At 36.2% G+C, this 25,792-nt stretch overlaps 1 protein-coding gene across 2 annotated transcripts; it reads right to left on the bottom strand.

Annotated features, from left to right (window-relative positions):
- Nucleotides 1-4,626: 4,626 nt before the first annotated feature.
- LOC108668212 (protein ALP1-like) lies at nt 4,627-24,469 on the bottom strand. 2 transcript variants are annotated; one of them, XM_018155384.2, is made up of 4 exons: nt 8,272-8,529; nt 7,847-7,968; nt 6,909-7,336; nt 4,627-5,706 (listed from the first exon to the last, which is right to left on the bottom strand). In XM_018155384.2, the coding sequence occupies exons 1-4, from the start codon at nt 8,381-8,383 to the stop codon at nt 4,827-4,829; spliced, it is 1,542 nt and encodes a 513-aa protein (XP_018010873.1). In that variant the 5' UTR covers nt 8,384-8,529; the 3' UTR covers nt 4,627-4,826. The 2 variants fall into 2 exon arrangements, with proteins under 2 accessions (XP_018010873.1, XP_018010874.1); XM_018155385.2 differs by lacking the exons at nt 4,627-5,706; nt 6,909-7,336; nt 7,847-7,968; nt 8,272-8,529 and adding exons at nt 18,473-19,166; nt 19,664-19,785; nt 20,124-20,407; nt 24,408-24,469.
- Between the last annotated feature and the right edge of the window lie 1,323 nt (nt 24,470-25,792).

Genomic DNA, 25,792 nt, shown 5'->3' on the forward strand with positions numbered 1-25,792 from the left:
CCTACTCCAGACAGTGAGTCCCATACCTGGGCAGAGAGTCCCACGCCAGGGCAGTGAGTCCCACGCCAGGGCAATGAGTCCCACGCCACGACAGAGATTCCTACTCCAGGACTGGAAACAGGGAGACACTATCCACTCAGATGAGGGCACTAACCACTTATCTGCGGGTGCTATCCACACACCTGGGGCTAGGGTGCCAATGAAATTAATGGTAAAAATTCGAATGCAATTTTCCCATGCTCTCACCCATTAAAAGTTTTCCATTTCATCTTAGTATAATGCCAAATAACTTGAATGAGATGTCTCAATATTACTGGTTGCACATAAATGCACATCGTTATTTTATAACATGAGCTGATATATTCATGTCGAATGATGCAATATGACTAATTTTCTTTAATTCACTGAAAATTACCAATTGCAGTCCACAATCTTCGCTGCTAATGTGTTATTGAAGTTTACTTTCTGTTAGATTAATTAATGAATTATTTTGTTCAGACATTGGTAAATCATTTGGAGAATAGTCTCTTGTGTTGTACCCCACAGCTGCCTGTGTGTCTGTCCTCCCGCAGCTGCGGTAGGACGGGCACATGTGCCGTGCCCTTTGTTTGAGGTTGTCAACAACAACCCTAGGGCATCAATTAAATCCTGTAGTGAAGGAGCTAAATGGGCCAGTTCCCAGTGCTTGTATAAGAAGTAACAAGAAGAAGATGAACTGCAGCTCAACAGAGTATCAAATGTTACCAAGTTAGGGTATTAATATTACCAGGTTAAGTTAATAACATTACCTGGACAGGGCACCAACATTACTAAGTTATGGTATTATTATTACCAGGTTAGGGTAATAACTGTCCTCCCTACAATGCAGAACCTGATCTATATTTTGGCAGGAGGGGTAGGATAAAAATATGATTGAAACAGGGAAAAGCGGAACCTTCATTTATTCAATATAACACTTTTATTTTCCTTATCTACACACAGACGATGGAAGTTTCAATTTGCAGCTATAGTATCAAGATATTCAAGAGGATCAAAATACTCCCAAGCATCAGATATGTGGGGTCTTGGCCATTCTTAATTTTGAATCCTCAATTCGGAACACTGAAATATTTGGCTGGGTACAAGCCTCCGTTCAACTGCAGCTCAACAGAGTAGCAGATGTCTGATGGCCGGACGGTTGCTGCAGTCTAAGAATTACACTGCAATGGTGCATCTTATATGAATACTAATGCCATAACTGACCAAGTTCTACACTAGGAAGAGCAGGTTGAACCAACTATAATTTGAATTTGAACAATTGGAAGTCAGGCACATGAATGTTCCACAACACAGGAACCAACAAACTTTTGTCATCAATACATTTTAAGATGCAAATTTAATTCAACATCATTGCATAGTTCATCACAATGATGTTTGCTACATGTAAAGTGAACATCCACAAATTATTTGAATTACAGAACTTAATTCTGAATGCATATGGATTATTGTTAGAAAAGGGATTGAAAATAAAAAGCATAAAATTTGATATAGAGTATATTTCTACCATTAGATGATTAAATCATAAACTTACAATGTTTAGATTATCAACCTAATATTACTTTACATTCAGCAAAATATACATCCCCTCCCATTGATGTGATAATCGCTCAGATTTAATAACAACATCAACATATTATAACCTCAAATTAAAACTCCATATCAGGCAACATCCACCCTAGCCTGACGCTATAGCAGCCCTTCCATTCTAAGCAATACAGAGGGGAGGGAGTTGGTTGGTGTCTGACATCTATAAACATCAATAAAAATTACTAACCTAACGTAGCCTACCTCTTAAACAACAACCTACCCCTACCATACCTTCCATGCAAAAGAAATATTACCAAGAACAAGTGATGAGTTCAGGAGAAATAAAATTGATGAAACATTCTTGGATTATGAACAAATCTAAGCCGCAGTTGCAATAATAAATTTGAATGATCATCATTGTATTTACTGGATGCAAGCTTAATATAAAAAAATCAAGTAAATAATTACATAATTTCCCCACTCAATAATCACAGTATCTGCCACCAAGTTTCTTTGAGTAAGCCTACTCAAAATAAGATCGAATGTCTGCTCATGTCACGTTAATAAGTCTGGTGCATCTTATCCCACAGTAATGATGCAAATATTTGGTTCAAATTACCTCAAGCAATAGCTTGACGTGCAGAATTGAATGAATATCAAATTTTTATATGAAAATAGGAATTTATTCCAGTCTCACTTAAGTAGTTCATATCAAAAGCATTAGAAAACATTTCAAAATTTTACCACATTTCCCACTCAGCACAAATGCATCACTTTCCTTGACCACACAACCTGGTTAATGTTTCACCCAGGATGTGTGAGCCCCATTTTAGAATGTGTCATTTCACTATAAAATAGAGTCCTTATTATCATAATTTAGACTATCTTATTATCAACGCTAAGAATCCTTATATTCAGAGCTGGGCAGCGCTGCTTTGAAATGTAGTGGCCGCTACCGCTACATGCTCTAAATGTAGCACTATAGATGCCATCCATATCCATATATCCATATCAGGCAACGCTATAGATGCCATCCATATCCATATATCCATATCAGGCAACGCTATAGATGCCCATTCATTCTAAGCGCTACAGAGAGGAGGGAGTTGGTTGGTGTCTGACATCTATAATCATTAATAAAAATTACTAACATAGCATAGCCTACCTCTTAAACAACAACCTACCCTACCATACCTTCCATGCAAAACGAATATCACCAAGAACAAGTGATGAGTTCTGGAGAAATAACATTGATAAAACATTCTTGGATTATAGAAAAATCAAGTAAATAATTACATCATTTCCCCACTCAATAATCACAATATCAATAGTAGATCTACCACCAAGTATCTGAGTAGATCTACTATTAGTATCTACTAATAGTAGATCTACCACCAAGCCAACTCAAGATAAGATCAAATGTCTGCTCATGTCACGTTAATAAGTCTGGTGCATCTTATCCCACAGTTATGAGGCAAATATTTGGTTCAAATTACCACAAGCAATACCTTGATGTGCAGAATTGAATGAATATCAAATTTTTATATGAAAATAGGAATTTATTCCAGTCTCACTTAAGTAGTTCATATCAAAAGCATTAGAAAACATTTCAAAATTTTACCACATTTCCCACTCAGCACAAATGCATCACTCTTACCTTGACCACACAACCTGGTTGATGTTTCACCCAGGATGTGTGAGCCCCATTTTAGAATGTGTCATTCCACTATATAATAGAGTCCATATTATCAACACTAAGAATCCTTATATAAACAAATTTCATCTACTACTTGCAGTGCTATTCCTACCTGACTGATAAATTTGTTTTACATTTCATAGTTCATTGTGATGCTTTATTTACACTCAACTAATAACATTCCACAGAAAGCAAGCTTCACACTATCCACCAATTAGCTAAATGGGGGAAATTTTTGAACAGATTGTTTATTGCTTTTTTTTTCTTGAACACTTGATAAAGATACAGTCATATATTTCCTAATTTTGGATATTGATATCCAAGTTTGCCAAGCCATTGAAAAATTTGAGCAAAACTTTTGTTCATACCCATATGCTCAGAAAGAATGGTTTCAGAAGAAAATTGTTGAAGTTTACTTGAGTTTTTTTAAATTGATTTTGGAAAATAAGTTGCAAAAATAGCCAAACTTAATTGAATCTCTTAAGAGAGTTTTTGATGTGATTTTATAGCATCCTTATTTCTTATTAAATGACAAAATACTGTATCATATTTATCAAAATCACATTTTCTTAAAGATGTCCTGTTTTTAATGTTTAATCTGTAATTTTTCAACAGGCATTAACAATTTCTGGCTTTTCCAATCTTATAGTACACACACAGTGAAAGCAGGTTGCCAGCATGCTGGTTACCTGCTGAGGCTGGCGCCTGAAACAAGCACGAGAGGTTCACAGAGGAAGCAGGAAACCAGCTGTGACCTAATCAGTGCTCTGGGTGAGGTGTTCGAGTGAGGAGTGTTAGGGTGCGCATACAGTGAAGGCAGGTTTGCCCGTGCGGGCAACCTGCTCCAACCTGCCACACGAATGAACATAGGATAATAATGCAAGTGTTCACAGTGAAAACCTGTACGAATAGGCTTCAGCCAAAAACCTGCTTATACCGATTTACCGGAATGTACTGCACATTCTTATCTGCTCAACTTGCTTGGCATATGGACATTTTTGAATTAGCTGTACCTTTAAACCCTCCATTTTCTTTGTTTCTTTGGCACTCTAGCGCCGTTGTGTCAAGGTTCTCATGTAAACAAACAACTTTATAAAGGTGACGAGGAGTCTGCTCTGCACTTGATTGAAGGGATTTTTGAGAGGTAATAACACATGATGAGCATTGACAGTGATCAATTAATCACAGAGGTGTATGCTCGAACACCCATTTGGGACAAATGGAGTAAAGAGCACTCTACCCAAATTGTAGTTGAGAAACTTTGGGCTGACATTGTCAAGAAGATGAACCGTGAAGGTAAGGGGACATTGGTTTAATTTTACTTTAACTGCATATCAAAAAAAAGACCTTATTGTTTCAGGCATGTAATCTACAGTACTTAAAAGCTGATGTATTATATTCGATAAGTGATAAGTAAAACAATGGATGAAACAGGAAATATGAAGGTATAATAGTGTTATTGTATGTACAATGACTATGTACACAAATAGTAATGGAAATATAAGTAATTGTCTCGTAGCTAGTAAAAGTAGCTATATAGCATTCTCAAGTAACATTGCAAATATCATGTCTGGGGCATATGTAGTAAAGGATTGTTTAACAGAAAATTTTTAAATATTTCCCTCACATCCACAGCATCGTTTGCCAGCCTTCCAACCTGATGTACAGGATTCTGTTCTTCAATCCCTGAGTTAACAGTCTCAGTTAGATGATGTTCAATTCCTTCCTTGTCTATGATTGTGTTATGCAGTACACATATGCATTTTACAATGCTATCAATAACTTCAACTTTGGTATCAATACATGTCGCTAATAAACGCCATTTACTGAATATTATTCCAAATGCACATTCAATGGTTTTCCGACATCTTGACAAACATTGGTTGAAGGTTATATCTTCAATAGTTAGGTTATGCCCTCCATATGGTTTTAGCAAAAATGGCATTAGTGGGTATGCTTCGTCCCCCACAAGTACGTATGGTACTTTGACTGCTGTATTTGGTAGGAAGGCCGGCTCAGGAATATCCAAATTTCTATATTTCAAAGCCTCGGAAAGCTCCGAGGCTTGGAATGTTCCGCCATCACTTTGTTTGCCAAAACCTCCTATGTCTATGAAAACGAATTTGTAGTTAGCATCAGCCACTGCTTGAAGGACAATGGAGTAAAACTGTTTGTAGTTGTAATACATAGATCCTGAATTGCTTGGACATTTAACACGTATGTGTTTATCATCTATTGAGCCAATGCAATTAGGAAAGTTCCAAATTTTGTAGAAATCTTCAGCAATTTTTCTGAAACATTCCTTTGTGGGTACTGGCATGTGTTGCTCATGCAGTTCTTCCCACAATGCCCCAACAGTTTCTGAAACAATCTTACTAACTGTAGACACCCCCACTCGAAATGAAAATGAAAGGGTATGAAATGATGCCCCAGTGGCCAGATATCTGCAAAGAAGATAAAAAGTTTTGTTAGTATTGGTGTTATCATTTTTCATTGTACTGTATAGCTATGTGTGTATTAAAAGCATGAAATATTATATGACTTTTGCTAACAATCCCTCATTGTTTGTCTTTACAGGAACGCAGATAAGAAAGAAATAGCAGTATCTGAGAGACCAATTTTCCATTGAGTTTGGCAAAATGAAACCACCCTGATCAAGAGATGCAGCAGATAATAAAGTCTCATCAAAATGAAAGCATTTTACACAGCTACAATTCTTGAAAAATGTTGTTAGACCAAGATCATCTAGTGGAAATTTGTCACACTTGGTTAACGATCATGCAAGTGAAACCTCGCCACCGACAATGGGTGAAGTAGAATGTGAAACTGGTGACATGGAGGGAGCTGAAAACTTGCCCACAGATGAAGGAGATTGCTTAGCCTCTTCATCTAATAGTAATGCAAAAGCTGTCATGGGTGAAATTTTGCAAGGACCAACTTTAATGAGCACTCTGTCTGGTCAGCAAAAAAAAAGGAAAAAAATGAAAGAAGGTATCTCCAGCAGAACAATTTAATGAAAGCCTGTTGAATATTGAACAGCAGAAAGTGCAAAATTTGAAGAAAAAGATGGAGCGCATGCAAGAGGGAGAGGATGATGACCTATTGTTCTGGAAAAGTTTATTGCCACATAATAAAACAATTCCTACAGCTCAGAAGCTTTCATTCCGAAATTGTGTACAAGACGTTGTTCAACGATTTGCATATTCACAACATTCCATGAATTACCCTCAAAATAATTTTGGATATTACTCCACATGTAGTACACCTGCTCCACAAATATCCCCTATCTCTGCTTGCACAGACGGTCAAATGTTGTTAGAGGGATTTGGATTTGCAACCATTGTAGTATGCTTATCATCAGGTATGAAACAATGTTGCTAAAAAACAATCTTATATTTTAATATTTGAAGGATTGACGATGTTATTTTGAAAAATATTTCATTAATATTATTAAAGTGCAAAGTTATGCACATTGAATTATGAGTTACTAAAAACACATTGTTTCATTTTATTAAATTGGTCCTATACTCTACACCTTAAGCAGTAAAATTTCCAAGTAAAAAACTATAACAGCTACTTGCTGTTTATTAATAACCTCAGCACATTAATATTAATATTAAGTTTATGTTATTTCATACTTTCTCACCTAAGAGTTATAATAAGCCGTTCTTCAGGTTGAATAGGTTGTTGATGCAAGTTGCACCACTGTTTCACAAGTCGATGTTCAACTCTCTTCAGAATGTAGTTGAAGGTCTCTTGTGTCATCCTTGCGTATGCAAAAAAACGTGATTTGTCATTTTTGAGATCTCTGAAAAGATGATGGTACTCTCCCAAGTCTTTCCTCCTCCTATTAATGTCATGCACTGGCATTCGTTTCCTTTTAACTTTTGGAAGGATGCTGTCTAGCAGCAAATAATCCTCGTCAGACGAGGAGCTCTCCATCATATATGTTCTTGCTCTGTATACTTGCCTCTCCTGAGGCTCAGGTGGTTCACGGATTGAGTCTCTGCAGGCCCGCCGTTTGCACCCAGCGTCGCCAGCAGCTGATGCCAGGGCTGACACATCAGCATCCTTCTGATGATAAAATTACATACCTTGTATCAGAGTATAACGTAGCTTATATCACAGTATGACATAGCCTATATCAAGGTAAGACATAGCTTATATCAAGGTAAGACATAGCTTATATCAAGGTACAACATAGCTTATATCACAGTATAACATAGCTTATATCACAGTATGACATAGCATATATCAAGGTAAGACATAGCTTATATCAAGGTAAGACATAGCTTATATCAAGGTAAGACATAGCTTATATCAAGGTAAGACATAGCTTATATCAAGGTAAGACATAGCTTATATCAAGGTAAGACATAGCTTATATCAAGGTAAGACATAGCTTATATCAAGGTAAGACATGGCTTATATCCTGTCTCTTATACACATCTAGATGTGTATAAGAGACAGGTGCATACCCTATCAAAACAAATGTCAGCTCCCTCTATTTCCCAGCTTTCCAGAAATTCATTGCAAAAATTTATACATACACTATTAAAAAATTTTAATTTTTAATGAAAGTACCTGAGAACCATATGGAAATGGTTCCTCCTTCACAGTTACATCCGAGTTCTCATTTTCAGGCTCCTGCTTGATGTAGATTTCAGGGACTTGGATGACTGGATTGGGAGTATCCATGTCCAAGGCTGGAAATCAAGTATTTTGTTTTACCATTGCCATTTCAGCAAAGTACAAAACATCATACATCAGCATTTATGAATTCTCAATCAACAAACAAGCCTGGGTATTGTTGTAAAAAGAGCTCAATAATACTTAGGTTTTATAGATTTAAACACGTTAAGTGCGGCTATTTCATATTTCATACTGGTGGTAGTCATGCATACAGGGCTGAATGAAATAATTGGCAAATATTGAAAACGTACCAAAAATCTAAGCCAAATGATTCGGATGTTATAGACATTGACGTGTAACACAAAGAAAAAGCTTACCTTTGGACTCAACTTTGATTGCACAAGCAGGCATCAGGGGCAGGTTGTGCTCCAAACTCTCATCACTCCTGACATAGGAATGGACAGGGCATTCTTTGGTGTTGGACGCCATGGGATTCCAGTTGATAATTGATTGAATATTTGTCTTTATCTCTTATTCGGGAAGGTTTAGAAAGTGCAAATGTACTACAGGTCTGTCAAAATTGATATTAACAGTAGCTCATGAACCACTTCATGCTGCAATATTAGTTCATTCTGTTGAACATCAATATATCATGTTAAATTTAAATAAATGAAAAAGACACAGAGGAAAATAAACAGCTGGTGGACAGGTATGGCTATGAGGGAAATTTGGAGGCATTTATTTAAATGACCTTGAAATTTTGTTAAAGAATTAATCACACTTATCATGATTGTTTAGAAATAGATGCTAGCCATTATCATGCTAAGATTCTATATGATCAATCAGGGACACAAGATTTTCTAAAAACATAGTGAGGAATACAAAAATAATTGAATATTGAATACTAAGAATCATGTAACATAAATGGAGAAACAAATAAAAATTTAATTCAGATTAGTGTTAGAAATACTTTTAGACTTAAGTCCAATGAAAAGTATTTGCATTATCTTGCCAAACATTCAGTGTCAGAATATTTAAGCTACCATTGAGAGACTAATTTTCTTTCCTCAACATTCTTGTCTGGGATTCCTCCCTCTTCTCAGGTAAAGAAAACTTGAAGAATGTTGTTCTGCTCACAAGCATAATAGGGAAGAAATAATGATAGAACATCATTAATTTTTCAAAGTGAAAAGTTTCAAAGGCTTAGAAATTTTTAGCCCATTGCCCTAAACATTGACTTAAGCAGGATAATTGATTTGAGCAGGTGTGATAACCCTTAACTTTTAACTGGAATAATGCAGATGCTAATTTAAATATCTTGGTTTAATAGGAATGCCAACAAGTGAATCTTACTCTAGTGAAATGATTTTCAAATGAAAAACACATTTCACAACATAAATCAATGTTCCACAGAACCATGGCAGCAAGAGTACATTTTTACACCTGCCTTGTAGCAATGTGATCAAATAAAATGTGAAATTTGGCAGCTGAATCTTCTTTAAAACAGTTCAGCAGGAATTTGATAAGGCATCTCATGACTCATCTTGCATAGCATGATTAATCTAAGACTCATTTTTCAAATTCTTGTATACAAGACTATGACACCATATCTAAGTAAATGTATGTCTGTAGTTAATAACTCAGATTACAAGTTTCATTGAAAAAATAAATAGGAACATTGATAATAGAAAATATGTTTATTGAATGCTGGAAAAGACTATGTGCAATTAGTATTTTCTTAGCACCACAGAAACATTATTAATAATGTTTAATTAAGCAGGCATCATTTTGTCTCCATTGCTTTCAACAATGCCCAAAGATCTGCTGTAAGATCATAGAAGTAGTAAGATTGAGCAATTCACTATTTATTTAAGTTTACTAGCAAAATCAAATTTAGAACTATAAATTTATAGATCAAATTAGAAAAAATTAGAACTTGTTCAATCATCATTTTCTTCTATACCAGAACTCATGATTCCACATTAAAAACAAATTTTTATTATCTATGTAGCATAGGACAAGTTAAGAAATCATACATTTACTACCAGTAAAAATCCCTTAGCAATTAATGAATTACTAAGGGATTTGCTTTTATCTGAGTATTTATTTTCGTTTATTAAAAGGAAAGCCAATATGTTAAAATTTTATACAATAAGAAATAATTTGCCAAACTCATGATTAGAATTGAATCAATAAACAAGCAAATTTAGGACTATGGAATTATGAAACTATGGGTTATGAAACTATGGTATATGAAACTATGGAATATGAAACTATGGGTGGAGCGATACACACAGCAACTGACACAAACAAATGAACATAAATATAAATGCAACAAGAGAAATACTAATTTATTTGCTATGTGAGGGAATTTAGTAAAGTTAATTTGACTTTAAACATGAGCAACAAAATAGGATAGTGAATTAAGGAATATATTATAGAGCTTAAACAGTCAAGGGCAGATGCAAGTGCAGATCTTCTGAGTGCAAAAAATAATATAAGAAAATCATTAAAGTAATTATTGCAACACAAGCATCACACTAAAAATTAATCAAACTGACAGATATGAAAAGAACCATTATAACAATAAATGACAATAGAATGAATAAGAACCAAAATGCATATAATAATTAGCCTAAAATATGTACATAATTGAATCAGGCGCAAAGAATAAGCCAACTCACCATCTGGTGATGCGGTGAGAGTTTCAGAATATTCTGCTAACTCGAGACAAGTTTATGTGCATGCATTAAATAGAGTTTACGGGGTCATTCAATACCTGAAACGAGACAGAAAAACATAGGGCAGCATTAGACACAAATGCATGAAATACTATTAGTTTGCATGATAAGCAAATAATAACCATGTTTGTAATAAGTTAAAACAATAAATGAATGGAATAGAAAATTATATAATTGTGAGCTGAAACACATGAGCTTGGTCTGCCCTAAGATTACCCCTGGTAACAACACATCAGCAGCAAAATTTATGCCTTCAGAAGATCTTGCTGACACATTTGGATTAAAATTATAGTATTTTAGATATTCACCAGTCTTTTGCCAACTATTTAGTAAATAGTTGAAAATCGGAAAGACCGCAAGCATCTAATGCAGTGAATAACAAGAACAATAATAATTCTAGTACTAAGCAACAGTTGCTAGAACCGTAGGATGTATGGTTCATGATATCTAAGTTGATATGAGCACAGCGCCATCTCTTGGCAGTCTGGGCAGCAGAATCCTGTCAAGCCTCTCTTTACTTTGCTGCTCTCTCAATAGATGGTGCCATGTGTCTGCCAGATGGCTGCCAAGTTATACCTGTTAAGTTATAAGTGTTGCAGTGCGTGGAGAGTACCGTAAAAGGGGGTAACTTAGACTACTTTTTTTTAAAAGATGCCATTTTTTACTAGCTAAATTAAACTTAAATTGAAACATGCAAAATACAGGTCTATACTCTAGGTTTACTCACCATAAATTGCTGGCTCCTGCCTCTCATAGTTTTGATGTAATTTCAAAAGAAAGTGATGGTCTTTGTTACCCCAGCTCTTGGGGTATCTTAGACTGGGTGGTAAAATCAATTATATTTTCTGGTAAAATAACTCCAGGTTTTGGTGCAGTGTAGTAAAACTCTCCTAGTTACATATGCAAATGACAAATTTGAGGAAAGTGTCATAGTTTGCAAATAGGGGTGCCACCCCTGAATTGGGGAACTTAGACCACCTAATGTCAGCTGTGATTGGGTAATATTGACAGGCTTGGAAATTAAGTTTAAATTACCATATATAAGACTCTGTAGAGTCTGAAACATAAAGAAAAACATTAATAGGTGTATCAAATATAAAATATGTTATACGGTAAATGGTAATTTTGAATTAATTTCCAAGCCGGTCTATGTTACCCGTCAGGGCTGACATTAGGTGGTCTAAGTTAGGCTGACATTAGGTGGTGCCCCCATTTGCAAATTATGACACTTTCCTCAAATTTGTCATTTGCATATGTAACTAGAAGAGTTCTACTACAATGCACCAAAACCTAGTTGTTTTACCAAAAAAATAAAAAATTGGAGAGTGTTCTACGACAGGCTTTAAATAATAGCTCTTTTTCGTGGGTCACATTTTTCATTTTTCAACTTATTAGATATGCATACTTTTTCTATCTTTCTATTGTGTTACATTGCCTCAGTACTACACCTTTAATGCCCATTGACAAAACTTTTCTATGTCATATAATTTTGAGTTTTGGGGGTTTTTGTTAAAAAAACTAAAAGTGGTCTAAGTTACCCTGGGTGTCTAAGTAACCCCCTTTTATGGTAAGGGATATGCTATCAAAGTTGTTAGCAGCATTTTATTATTAAAAATTATCTAGCGACGCATCTTGTAAATGGCTGGCAATACTTTGTACCCTGGACAAGCAGCAGCAGCACACTCCCCATTGTTCAGCCAGGAGCGTGCACAAGCGCGATAGGAGCAAGACGGTAATCCTAGTGGACCTAAATGACCAACCAATTCTTAGAATTCCACCATGCACACAGTTTCAAAACTTTATATATGCAGTTTCTATTAGTCAAGATAGAAACTTAGGTAGCATTGCCATTGTGCAGGGCTCACTCACCTCAATGCTTGCCTTCTAGCCTGCTAGGCATGATCTATACTAAGACTATCATGCAGGCTCAAGTTTGAATGTTTAATGTTACCATACCATATTGTTCCAAACTTACCTCATCCATTATGATCAATATGCTTCAATACTTCAATAAAGTTAATATACTACAATATAATTATATGAGAATCTTTTTATTGCAACTTGCAAGTACCATCATCTCAAATCCAATAATACAGAATCCAGTTACTAATTATACCACTTATACATCTACAAATTTGCAAATCATATCAAGTCATCCAACAATCCTTTATATTTTCATTAAAGCTTTTGATTTTTCAACCAACAAATAACTTAAAATCCAGTTCCATCTAATCTAGCAAGTATGGAAAACATCTACCTCCAGGCTTTGGGGCTGCAGCATGCAGCCTGCAACTAGAGCTTTCCCACCATTTCTGGAACTGCAAGATTTTCGCTAGATAAATTACCTTCTAATTGTTAACAAAAGTGCACAGTCGGGCAGCAAGATACCAAATGTATTAAACATTTGTCACATTGGATCCATGAGATTTCAGCCTCAGGAACAATGAACAAGCAGAATAATTTCAATCCTGCTGTCAAGAAATGTTTATATTTGAATTTATCCTAATCATTATATGGCATAATTCATCATTATATATAAAAAACAACAATATCAAACATCTAAATCTAATAAACTAAAAAAAGTCTAATGAGATAAATTGGAAATTTGATAGAATAATAAAATTCCTATATGAACAATCATTTTCTATTTATTTTTCATGAAAACTCAAATATTGTTCCAAACTTACCTCATCCATTATGATCAATATGCTTCAATACTTCAATAAAGTTAATATACTACAATATAATTATATGAGAATCTTTTTATTGCAACTTGCAAGTACCATCATCTCAAATCCAATAATACAGAATCCAGTTACTAATTATACCACTTATACATCTACAAATTTGCAAATCATATCAAGTCATCCAACAATCCTTTATATTTTCATTAAAGCTTTTGATTTTTCAACCAACAAATAACTTAAAATCCAGTTCCATCTAATCTAGCAAGTATGGAAAACATCTACCTCCAGGCTTTGGGGCTGCAGCATGCAGCCTGCAACTAGAGCTTTCCCACCATTTCTGGAACTGCAAGATTTTCGCTAGATAAATTACCTTCTAATTGTTAACAAAAGTGCACAGTCGGGCAGCAAGATACCAAATGTATTAAACATTTGTCACATTGGATCCATGAGATTTCAGCCTCAGGAACAATGAACAAGCAGAATAATTTCAATCCTGCTGTCAAGAAATGTTTATATTTGAATTTATCCTAATCATTATATGGCATAATTCATCATTATATATAAAAAACAACAATATCAAACATCTAAATCTAATAAACTAAAAAAAGTCTAATGAGATAAATTGGAAATTTGATAGAATAATGAAATTCTTACATGAACAATCATTTTCTATTTATTTTTCATGAAAACTCAGTAGTAAATAAAAAAATCTGAATTAGCAGTTGGTTCTTCCCAGTTAGGTTATAGAAGTGGTCCAAGTGGAAGTGAAGTTGTTGTTGGTGCATTTGCAGGCAAGGTCAACACTAAAACTTTTAGCCCGCTATTTGTGAAGCGTCTTGCTTAATATGATGCCTTTTCTATTAATTTGTGACATTACAGCAATGGTGGTAATGGTATTACTGGTTATTGCTATAGGGCAAATTCCAAATGTGGCAATGCCCACCAATGTCCGGTACCAGTAACATGAAACCCCAAGACGCCCGGATGTTGGAGACGTCATGGTGGCAAAGGCAAACCAGAGCTTTTTTAGAATCAGTTCATTTGTAATTTTCTCATTTACTCAAGATTTTAGCCAATTTCTTTAGTATGCTAATACTGGTATCCAGGATACTTTACTGGTCTACTTATAGGACTCAAAAGTGAACTTGAGGGAGTCAGGAGAGTCTAAAAAACTCTCTGCTTTGCCACTATGGCCGAGACGTCAACTTGGGAGCGCAGCCGTGGGTAACAAAATTGACTCGGTAAACATGCCCTGGGCCTAACGCCAACCATCAGCATGCAATATCTACACATAGCCTCAGATCAATGAGCTGTGGGTAACTCCGGCTAACAGTAAATCTGCTGTGCACAACAGTGACAACACAGCCGCTGCTTCACAGCGTTGGAGCCCAACTGGCCGGAGCGCAACAGGCCCTACCGCAACAGGCGGCGCAGGTTAGGTTAGGACGTTAGGTTAAGTTACATTAGGAGTAGCTGTTGCGGTAGCTGGTAGGGCCTGTTGCGCTCCACCTCCGGCCGGTTGTGCTCCGGCCTGTATGCGCTGCGGCCTGTGACTGAACGACGCTGTTGTGGTGGCTGGTGGGCGCTTTGTGTCAAAAGCGGTGACGATGTCCGGCTGAGTTACGCTCGGGAAGGTATATGAATCGCACTGTGGACTTGGGAAGTTGGGGCCTTGGGCTATGCTAACCTCTAGCTATCCACCCCGTCATTCCGTCAACTTGTGGCAAACAAAGCATCCACCGGAGCTAGCGGACCAACTTCTAATTCCGTAATTCAAAAAATACGTAGAATAGAATAGAAGTGTCGGAGTTGAAGAAATAGGCCCATGGCCTGTTGCCGATTCTTGAACTTTTCGTGACTTCATTCACAAGGGATCCGGCCTTTGGAACCCGATCTTTCCATAACTGACGATTGATTGAGATAGCTGCTGGACTTATTGCCTGCTCCGTAATTTGCTAGGCATTTTAAGACTAAACATATGCTCCTGCATAGCAGGAGCATATAGAGATAAATGAAAGAAAATGATAGAAATGATAAATATTTAATTCCAGAAACAGGTTTGTTATACATGTCCATACCCACACTAGAATAAAAATTTTTGCTTAAATGACATTTCCGTTATCGAATGCTGTCAAATACACCAAGATTTACCTGATTCCGAACGCTTATAAAGCACTGACAAATGGACATAGAGGATAGACAAGTAAATACTGCAATGTAAGTCACAATTCCACACTAATTAATATCAGCCACTATCAGCATTTAAGACACATAGCCCAACTTATAATAAATCTCATAGCCTAAGGTTATGCCGGAATATCGTTGGACAAATGCAGTTATAATCATTCATACCTTAATCATGCTCAGGCACTTGCTGCGAACATAAGGCACTATGCATTTAATCACTTGACTTTAGAGGCTGCTATGAATGAACTAAGTTGAACTAAATTGAGAAGTTGGGCTCTGGCATCCGCCCCAGGCTGACTAGTGCATCGCTTTGAGCAGTTGCGCATTCCTTGTACGAGGATCGTTTCTTTTTGTTACTTCATGTTTTCCTGTAATTGACATGCCGAATGAGCAAAAATTTCGAGGAAGAAAAGATGGAGAAGTCCTAAAAGTTAAAACTGGCAAGTGAAGAACGTCTCAAGTAGAGTTATGCGTTACGGATAAAACGGACCGTGCATCAATTAACATTAATACACACTTCAAGGCGCGCTACACGTTGTGTAGTGCGAGCAATACTATACATTTGCAAATGCAGGCTTAGAAGAGGACGCTCATTCTAAATCCATTCAAGCAAAGCTAGTCTCAAAAACTTCGATAAAAAAGCTGCTCCTCTCCTTCGAATGTAAATAAGCTCCTTCGATTTATTTGGTTTGAGACTGCCGGGCGCCAGCATCAGCTTCCGGCCAATCCTGTTCGCATGGGCAACGAGTTCGTCCTGCCTGCATCTTCGGTTCGCAACCTGAGCATTCTTCTGGACTCGGAACTTCCTATGAAGTCATATTGCGTAAGTCATCCACGCTTGTTTTAGAGCTCTACGACAAGTACACAGCGTCAGCTGCTGTCCCTCGAGGCCAGTCCTCGAGGCCCTCGTGAAGGCGCTAGTTCTGACCAGATTGGACTATGAAAATGCCACACTCTATGCACTGCCGACCACGGCACTTAATAAACTGCAGTCTGTAATGAACGCTGCTGTGAGATTAGTATGCAATAAGCAAAAATACGGCCACTAGCCTCAGCATAACAGCTTGCACGAAATTGACGCCGCGGTTGCACTGGCACCGGCCTCAGTTATAAACTTGGCACATAATTGACGCCGCGGTTCCGCGGCAGCCCGCCTCAGCAGAAGAGTTTCATTGGCGGGAACCCGACTCCGAAGACTTGTTCAACGCGGCTTCACTGCAGGACAGTTTAAGTAATTGGTATGAATTTTGCTTTTCAACCAAGAATTTAGGTGCTCTGAAAAGTTTTCCCCACGATGTCCTTGCAGCAGAACAGGGCAGTGAGTCCCACGCCAGGGCAGTGAGTCCCACGCCAGGGCAGTGAGTCACACGCTAGGCAGTGAGTCACATGCCAGGGCAGTGAGTCCCACGTCAGGACTGGAAACACGGGGACACTAACCACTCACATGAGGGCACTAACCACCTACCTGCGGGCGCTATCCACACACCTGGGTCTCGGGTGCCAATAAAATTAATGATAAAAATTAGAATACAATTTTCCCATGTTCTCACCAACTACGAGTTTTCCATGTCACATTAGTTTATTGCCAAAAAACTTGAATGAGATGTCTCAATATTACTGGTTGCACATAAATGCACATCGTTGTTTTGTTAATAAAGCCTATAGGAATTATTAACAAAATGTAGGTCCTTTTATAACATGAGCTGATATATTCATGTCGAATGATGTTATATGACTAATTTTCTTTAATTCACTGAAAATTACCAATTGCAGTCCACATTCTTCGCTGTTTATGTGTTATTGAAGTTTACTTTCTGTTAGATTAATTAATGAATTATTTTGTTCAGACATTGGTAAATCATTTGGAGAATAATCTCTTGTGTTGTACCCCACAGCTGCCTGTGTGTCTGTCCTCCCGCAGCTGCGGTAGGGCGGGCACATGTGCTGTGCCCTTTGTTTGAGGTTGTCAACAACAACCCTAGGGCATCAATTAAATCCTGTAGTGAAGGAGCTAAATGGGCCAGTTCAGTTGGTTGATGTCTGACATCTATAATCATAAATAAAAATTACTAACCTAACGTAGCCTACCTCTTAAACAACAACCTACCCCTACCATACCTTCCATGCAAAAGAAATATTACCAAGAACAAGTGACGAGTTATGTGTAAATAACATTGATGCAATATTCTTGGATAATGAGCAAATCTGAGTCGCAGTTGCAATGATAAATTTGAATGCTCATCATTGTATTTACTGGATGCAAGCTTAGTATAAAAAAATCAAGTAGATAATTAAATAATTTCCCCACTCAATAATCACAATATCAATAGTAGATCTGCCACCAAGTATCTGAGTCTAATCAAGATAAGATCAAATGTCTGCTCATGTCACGTTAATAAGTCTGGTGCATCTTATCCCACAGTTATGATGCAAATATTTGGTTCAAATTACCTCAAGCAATACCTTGACGTGCAGAATTGAATGAATATCAAATTTTTATATAAAATTAGGAATTTATTCCAGTCTCACTTAAGTAGTTCATATCAAAAGCATTAGAAAACATTTCAAAACTTTACCACATTTCCCACTCAGCACAAATGCATCACTCTTACCTTGACCACACAAGCTGGTTGATGTTTCACCCAGGATGTGTGAGCCCCATTTTAGAATGTGTCATTCCACTATAAAATAGAGTCCTTATTATCGTAATTTAGACTACCTTATTATCAACGCTAAGAATCCTTATATTCAGAGCTGGGCAGCGCTACTTTGAAATGTAGCGGCCGCTACCGCTACCGCTACATGCTCTAAATGTAGCAGCTGCTACTGCTACATGCTCTAAATGTAGCAGGCGCTACCGCTACAATTGCTTAAATTTAGCGCCGCTACAGCTACTGAAAATGTAGTGGCCGCTACATGTAGCGCGCTGCTGCTCACCTCTGCTTATATTAACAAATTTTGTCTACTAGTTACAATGCTATTCCTACCTGCCTGATGAATTTGTTTTACATTTCATAGTTAATTGTGATGCTTTATTTACACTCAACTAATAACGTTCCAACGTTCCACAGAAAGCAAGCTTCACACTATCCACCAATTAGCTAAATCGGGGAAATTTTGGAACAGATTGTTTATTGCTTTCTTTTTCTTGAACACTTGATAAAGATACAGTGATACATTTCCTAGTTTTGGATATTGATATCCAAGTTTGCCAAGCCATTGCAAGTTTTGAGCAAAAACTTTGTTAATACCAATATGCTCAGAAAGAATGGTTTCATAAGAAAATTGTTGATATTTACTTGAGCTTTTTTCAAATTGATTTTCGAACATAAGTTGCAAAAAATAGCCAAACTTAATTGCATCTCGGAAGAGAGTTTTTTGATGTGATTTTATAGCATCCTTATTTTTTATTAAATGACGAAATACAGTATCATATTTATCAAATTCTTGTTTTCTTAAATAGATCCTCTCTTTAATTTTTAATCTGTTCTTTTTCAACCAGGCATTAATAATTTCTGGCTTTTCCAATCTCTTCTTTACTCTGTATACTCGCCTCTCCGGAGGCTCAGGTGATTCACGGATTGAGTCTCTGCAGGCCCGCCGTTTGCGCCCAGTGTCACCAGCAGCTGATGCCGGGGCTGACACATCAGCATCCTTCTGATGATAAAATTACATACCTTATATCACAGTATGACATAGCATATATCAAAGTATGACATAGCTTATATCAAGGTAAGACATAGCTTATATCAAAGTATGACATAGCTTATATCAAAGTATGACATACCTTATATCAAGATAAGACGTAGCTTATATCAAGGTATGACATAGCTTATATCAAAGTATGACATACCTTATATCAAGATAAGACATAGCTTATATCAAGGTATGACATAGCTTACATCAAAGTACAACATAGCTTATATCAAAGTATTACATAGCTTATATCAAAGTATAACATAGCTTGAAAAAGTATAATTTAGTAGGTTTAACATTAAAAAAAGTCAAATCTGAGTTTCATGTCAATTAATTATCTATAGTGCATACCCTATCAAAACAAATGTCAGCTGCCTCTATTTCCCAGCTTTCCAGAAATTAATTGTGAAAATTTATACCTACACTATTAAAAAAATTGTCATTTTTAATAAAAGTACCTGAGAACCATATAGAAATGGTTCCTCCTTCACAGTTATATCCAAGTTCTCATTTTCAGGCTCCTGCTTGATGTAGATTTCAGGGACTTGGATGACTGGATTGGGAGTATCCATGTCCAAGGCTGGAAATCAAGTATTTTGTTTTACCATTGACATTTCAGCAAAGTACAAAACATCATACATCAGCATTTATGAATTCTCAATCGACAAGCAAGCCTGTGTATTGTTGTAAAAAGAGCTTGAGATTGCTTAGGTTTTATATATTTAAACACGTTAAGTGCGGCTCTGTCATATTTCTTATGGGTGGTAGTCATGTTGCACTCAACATGTTGATAATTAGTATAAAGCATACCTACAGGGCTGAATGTTGTAATTGGCAAATACTGAAAAACATACCAAAAATCTGAGCCAAATTATTTGGATGTTATAGAAATTGACATGTAACACAAAAGATGCTTACCTTCAGACTCAACTTTGATTGCACAAGCAGGCAATAGGGGCAGGTTGTGCTCCAAACTCTCATCACTCCTGACATAGGAATGGACAGGGCATTCTTTGATGTTGGACGCCATGGGATTCCAGTTGATAATTGATTAAATATCTATCTTTTGAAGTCCCCAACAGTGAAGTTTGTGTTTATGTCTTACTCAGGAAGGTTTAGAAAGTGCAAGTATACTATAGGGTATTCAAAATTGATAATGACTGTAGCTCATAAACCAGTTCTTGCAGCAATATTAGTTCTTTCTGTTGAACATCAACATATATTATATTAAATTTAAATAAATGAAAAAGACACAGAGGAAAATAAACACCTAGTGGACAGGTATGGCTTTGAGGAAAATTTGGAGGCAATTAATTAAATAACATTGAAATTTTTTTTAAGAATTAATCACACTTACTGTGATTGTTAAACAATAGATGCTAGCCATTATCACGCAACAATTTTAATACAATCAATCAGGGATACAAAATTTTCTCAAAACATAGCAAGGAATATGAAAATAATTGAATATTGAATGCTAAGAATCATGCAACATATATGAAGAAACATATAAAATTGAAATTCAGATGAATTACAAAATCTTTTAGACTAAAGTCCAATGAAAACTATTTGCATTATCTTGCCAAACATTCAGTGTCAGAATATTTAAGCTAACAGGGGGAGAAAAATTTTCCTTCCTCAACATTCATATCTGGAATTCCTCCCTCTTCTCAGGTAAAGAAAACTTGAAAAATGTAGTTCTGCTCACAAGCAGAATAGGGCAGAAATGATGATAGAATTTCATTAATTTTTCAAATTGCAAATTTTCAAATATTTATAAATTTTTAGCCCATTACCATAAACCTTGACTTGGATTATTGACTTGAGCAGGTGTGATAAACCCTAACACGTTGACTATGATTGCTTCATCTTATACTATTATTTCATTTTTTGTACTGTTTTTAAACAGGGTTGCCAGACGGTTATTTTTTCCGGACAAATGCTGTGATTTAGTTTTTCTCAATTGCGTTGGCTGGCTAAAATTTATGATAGGGGTACTTCCTAATTAAATTTTAAGTACTGGAAAAAAAAAATAAATGGAATTTTTATAGCGGAACCTATAAATAAACTAGTATATATTGGGTTATTGGCCTTTTTTGTTCTCGGATTTGGCTGATTTTAGGCAACCTGAATTATGCACCACTTCCTCCTGGAGAAATACATTTTGTGGTATGCATATGTACCACTTCGGAGTCAACGTGTTAACTTTTCACTGGAATAATGAAGATGCTAATTTAAATATTTAGGTTTAATAGGAAAACAAGCAACTGAACCTTACTCTGATGAAAATGATTTGAAAATGAAGAACACATTTCACAACAAAAATCAATGTCCCATAGAACCATGGCTACAAAAGTACATTTTTTACACCTGCTTTGTAATATTGTGATTAAATAAAATAAAGTATTTGGCAGCTGCATCTTCTTTCAAACAGTTTAGCAGGAATTTGATAAGGCATCTCATGACACATCTTGCAAAGCATGATTATGTTAACCTACAACTCATTTTGCAAATTCTATTCTTGTTTCTGAGACTATGATACACATGTCTAAATTAAATTTATGTTGTGTAGTTAATAACTTTGAATTACTAGTTTAATCAAAAAATAAATAGGAATATTGATGATAGAAAATATGTTTATTGAATGCTGAAACAGACTATAATTAGTATTTTCTTAGTACCACAGAAATATTCATTTGTAAAAATGTCCAATTAAGCAGGCATCATTTTGTCTTCATTGCTTTCAACCAGGGCTAGAAAAGTCCTATTTTTTTCTGAAATATTGTGGCTCTAATATCATATAATTTCAGTAGGTATGAAATCTTGTGGCTCTAATGTCATGTATTTTTGTTTGATTGAAAAAATTGCAAACGTGTCATTTCATAAAATTTGCAACTTCTGCAATCTGCACTATTTCAAAGATCCAGCCAAAATATCCTGCACAACAAAACAACAACTCAACCTAAAACGTTTCCTCATAGATCGCATAGTTGCGATCATGTCAGAGAGGTCAGACTGCATTATCACGTGATCTGTGCTCAGTTGACACTCAAGCAAAGACAAATGTTAGAGTTTACTGTTTTTAGGGTAAATTAGAGATTAGAGATTTAGTAAATGGTTTGCATCAGCCAGCTCATAAATGGCTTTTAATGGCTGAGATATGGAATTCATGGCTTGAAGAAATTAAATCACAGCTTGAATAAATGGAATCACTGCTGACAAATTCATAAAACCACGGCTCCAAAAATTCAGTCGCGTCTCTGTCTCACCAAGTAGATATATTCCATGCCTGCTTTCAACCACACCCAAAGATCTGCTGTAAGGTCATAGATGTGGTAAGATTGAGTAATTTACCATTTTAAGTTTACTAGCACAATCAAATCTAAAACTATGAATTTATAGATCAAATTAGAAAAGATTAGATCTTGCTTAATCATCATTATCTTTCATACCAGAACTTATTCCACAGTAAAAACAAATTTACAGGTTATATCTTATTATATATACCTAGTTAATAGTTATTGATCATTGATCAATATCGCAGTTTCTAGTAGTCTATAATTATGATAATGTTGACTCATAGCCTAGGCAATGATAGGCTCATCCATTATGATCCATAAGATTCAATATTCTACACACTACCTGCAATATGAGAATCTTTTCACTGCAAGTACCATCATTGCAAATCATATTAACACGTTTCCTGCATATTGGGTCATATGTGTACCAACAGTGATATTCCACTGCTGCGTATTGGGACACCAGCGTATCAAACGCAGTATTTTATGCCATTTTGATAAAACACATATAACTCAAAATTTCGCATGTAAGCTTCCTCTTTTATAATATTAATGTTCACTCAAAAAGTGGTGTATTAAGTAAAACAAATCAATGAACCAAAATTTTATTCGTAAATCTCCTTGAACAAACGATAAGTAACTGTAAAAATTCTAACTAATAATTCTAACTAATAATTCCCTTCTATTCCCTTATATTCCCTTCTATTCCATTATATTTCCTTTTATTCCCTTCTGTTCCCTTTTATTCCCTTCTATTTCCTTCTGTTCCCCTATATTTCCTTCTATTCTATTATGGTACATGAAAGGCTCAATAAATACTTGGCACACGGTACACCGGTGCCTGGTGGTACAATACCAGTACGCAAGAACAACATGTGGTTATTATTTGCTTGCATAATGTACCACATGAGTCCCAAGTTCCCAACATTTTTATTGCAGCTATGCAAAGCTTTGATGCCACAGAGCAGCACACACCTCCTCAACCTCACATCACGGCTAATGGCACCAAACTGAAGCAGCAACCACTGAAAGCCTTGCGCAATAAGGGAATACTGGGGAAATCTGGATACACGGAGAATGTGTTAAGACCCAAATAAAATGTCCTTGATATTTTCATGAAAACTTTTGATTTTTCTCACAACAAATAAATTTTGAAATAAAGTTATTTCTAGCAATATTTATATGTGAATTTAGCCTAATGATGCCCTAATCATTATTTGGCATATTTCATCATTATATAGCTAGAAAAAAATATAAATATCAAACCTTTAAAAAAAGTCTGAGATAAATTGAAAATTCAATTGAACAATTAAATTTATTCTTACATGAACCATGAATGGACATTTTCTAGCCATTTTTCAAGAAAACTCAGTAGTAAATAAAAATCTGAATTAGCAGTCTGTTATTGACAGTTATTCTCCAGTAGTTTATGCGCATAGTGGCAAACCGGACTCAAAAGTGAACTTGAGGGAGTGGCAAACCAGAGCTTTTTTGGAATCAGTTCATTTTTAATTTCCTCAATAACTCAAGATTTGAATCAATTTCTTAAGTATGATAATGCTGGTATCCATGATACTTTACTGGTCTACTTCTACTTATAGGATTCAAAAATGAACTTGAGTTGAGGGAGAGTCTATAAAAACTCTCTACTTTGTCACTATGCCTCACTTTATGGAAGTGAAGATGCTGGCGCATTTGCGGGGCGGCGGGGACAGTCAATACTAGAACTCTCTAAAACTAAAACGGGGTCAATACTAAAACTTTTAGCCTGTTATTTGTGATGCGTCTTTCTTAATATAATGCCTTTCCTATTAATTTGTTATAGTAAAACAACGGTTGTTCTACTGGTATTGGGCGAATACCAAATTGGGTAATGCCCTGCACCTGCAGTCTGAACCAGTACCACTAACATGCAGCCGAGAGACGACAGAGACGCAATCAACATGTGGCAGCACCAAACAAAGCTTCCATCGAAGCTTGCGGACCAAGTTGTAATTCCATAATTAAAAAAAAGGTTTAGTGAATGATTAAATATTTAATTCAGAAGCAGGTTTGTTATACATGTCACTGTACTCACGAGTATAAAAATATGTGCTTAATTGATATTTTCGCTACTGAATTCTGCCGAATACACCTAGGTAGATTGAATACACCACCAAATAGCTCCGCTATTAACACTTTCCGAACGTATAAAGAGCAATGAAGAATGGACATACGGCTACGGGACAGTCAAATCAACAATGCAATAAAAATCGCTGGCTAAATAATGGCTAAATACAGTTATTATCATTTTTACCTTAATCGTACTTAAGCACTTGCTGCGAACATAAGGCTCTTTGCAAATTGCATTTAAGCACTTGACATTATAGGCTGCTATGAGTGAGCTAACTCACGGGAAGGAATATGAATTAAAGTGAAAAGTTTGGTGAAGTTGGGCTCTGGCATCTGCCCCAGGCAGACGAGGGCACCTCTTAGAGTCGTAGCGCATTCCTTATACGAGGATGTTGTTTTTTCCTTTACTTTATATTTCCTTGTCATTGACATGCCAAATGAGTAAACATTTCAAGGAAGAATAAATATAGAATGCCTAAAAATTGAAACTGACGAGTGAAGAACATCCGTCAAGTTACCGGTTTCAGGAGCAACCTGATTATTAATATGCGGCGCCAATGTCAAAGTCAATTTGTCATAAACACGATGTGCGCCAATAATTAATTATGAGTCAGATCCGAATATAACAATGTTCTATCGTTGGTTAATCACCGGAACATCTCCTGAGGGTCCAAGGGTTCTAAGTTAAGTCCGAATAGAGGCAGGATGCAAATAACGAGACGTGTAGGGTTTTAATAGTTACATATTAAGAACTAGATAGGATACAGATAGGATTAGGCTTGGTGGTAAGTTACACAATGTAGTTTAGTATTACGACGATCAGGAGAACGCCGGAGTCAGGCGACGTCTAGTGGACGCTACAAAATTGGTTATGACTGCATGATGCCTAGGCCTGCCTATTACTGACCGGCGGTTGGCTTGATGAGCTTATATGCGCGGAGACCTGCGAATAGTGACATCACAGAAGGTGAAGTAAGAGAGACTAATGACATCATTGGAATACAACCTGACGCATCATATAATGTAGAGATATGCCTTATGGATGTGACGGACCGTGCATCAATTAACATTCATATATACTTCAAGTCGCACTACAGCGGCTACACCGTGTGTAGTGCGAGCTGCACAAAGCATGTGCAAATGCAGGCTCAGCAGAGGACNCTACAGCGGCTACAC

Source organism: Hyalella azteca, unplaced genomic scaffold (genome assembly GCF_000764305.2).
Source record: "Hyalella azteca isolate HAZT.00-mixed unplaced genomic scaffold, Hazt_2.0.2 contig17596, whole genome shotgun sequence".
Taxonomy (NCBI): Eukaryota; Metazoa; Arthropoda; class Malacostraca; order Amphipoda; family Hyalellidae; genus Hyalella; species Hyalella azteca.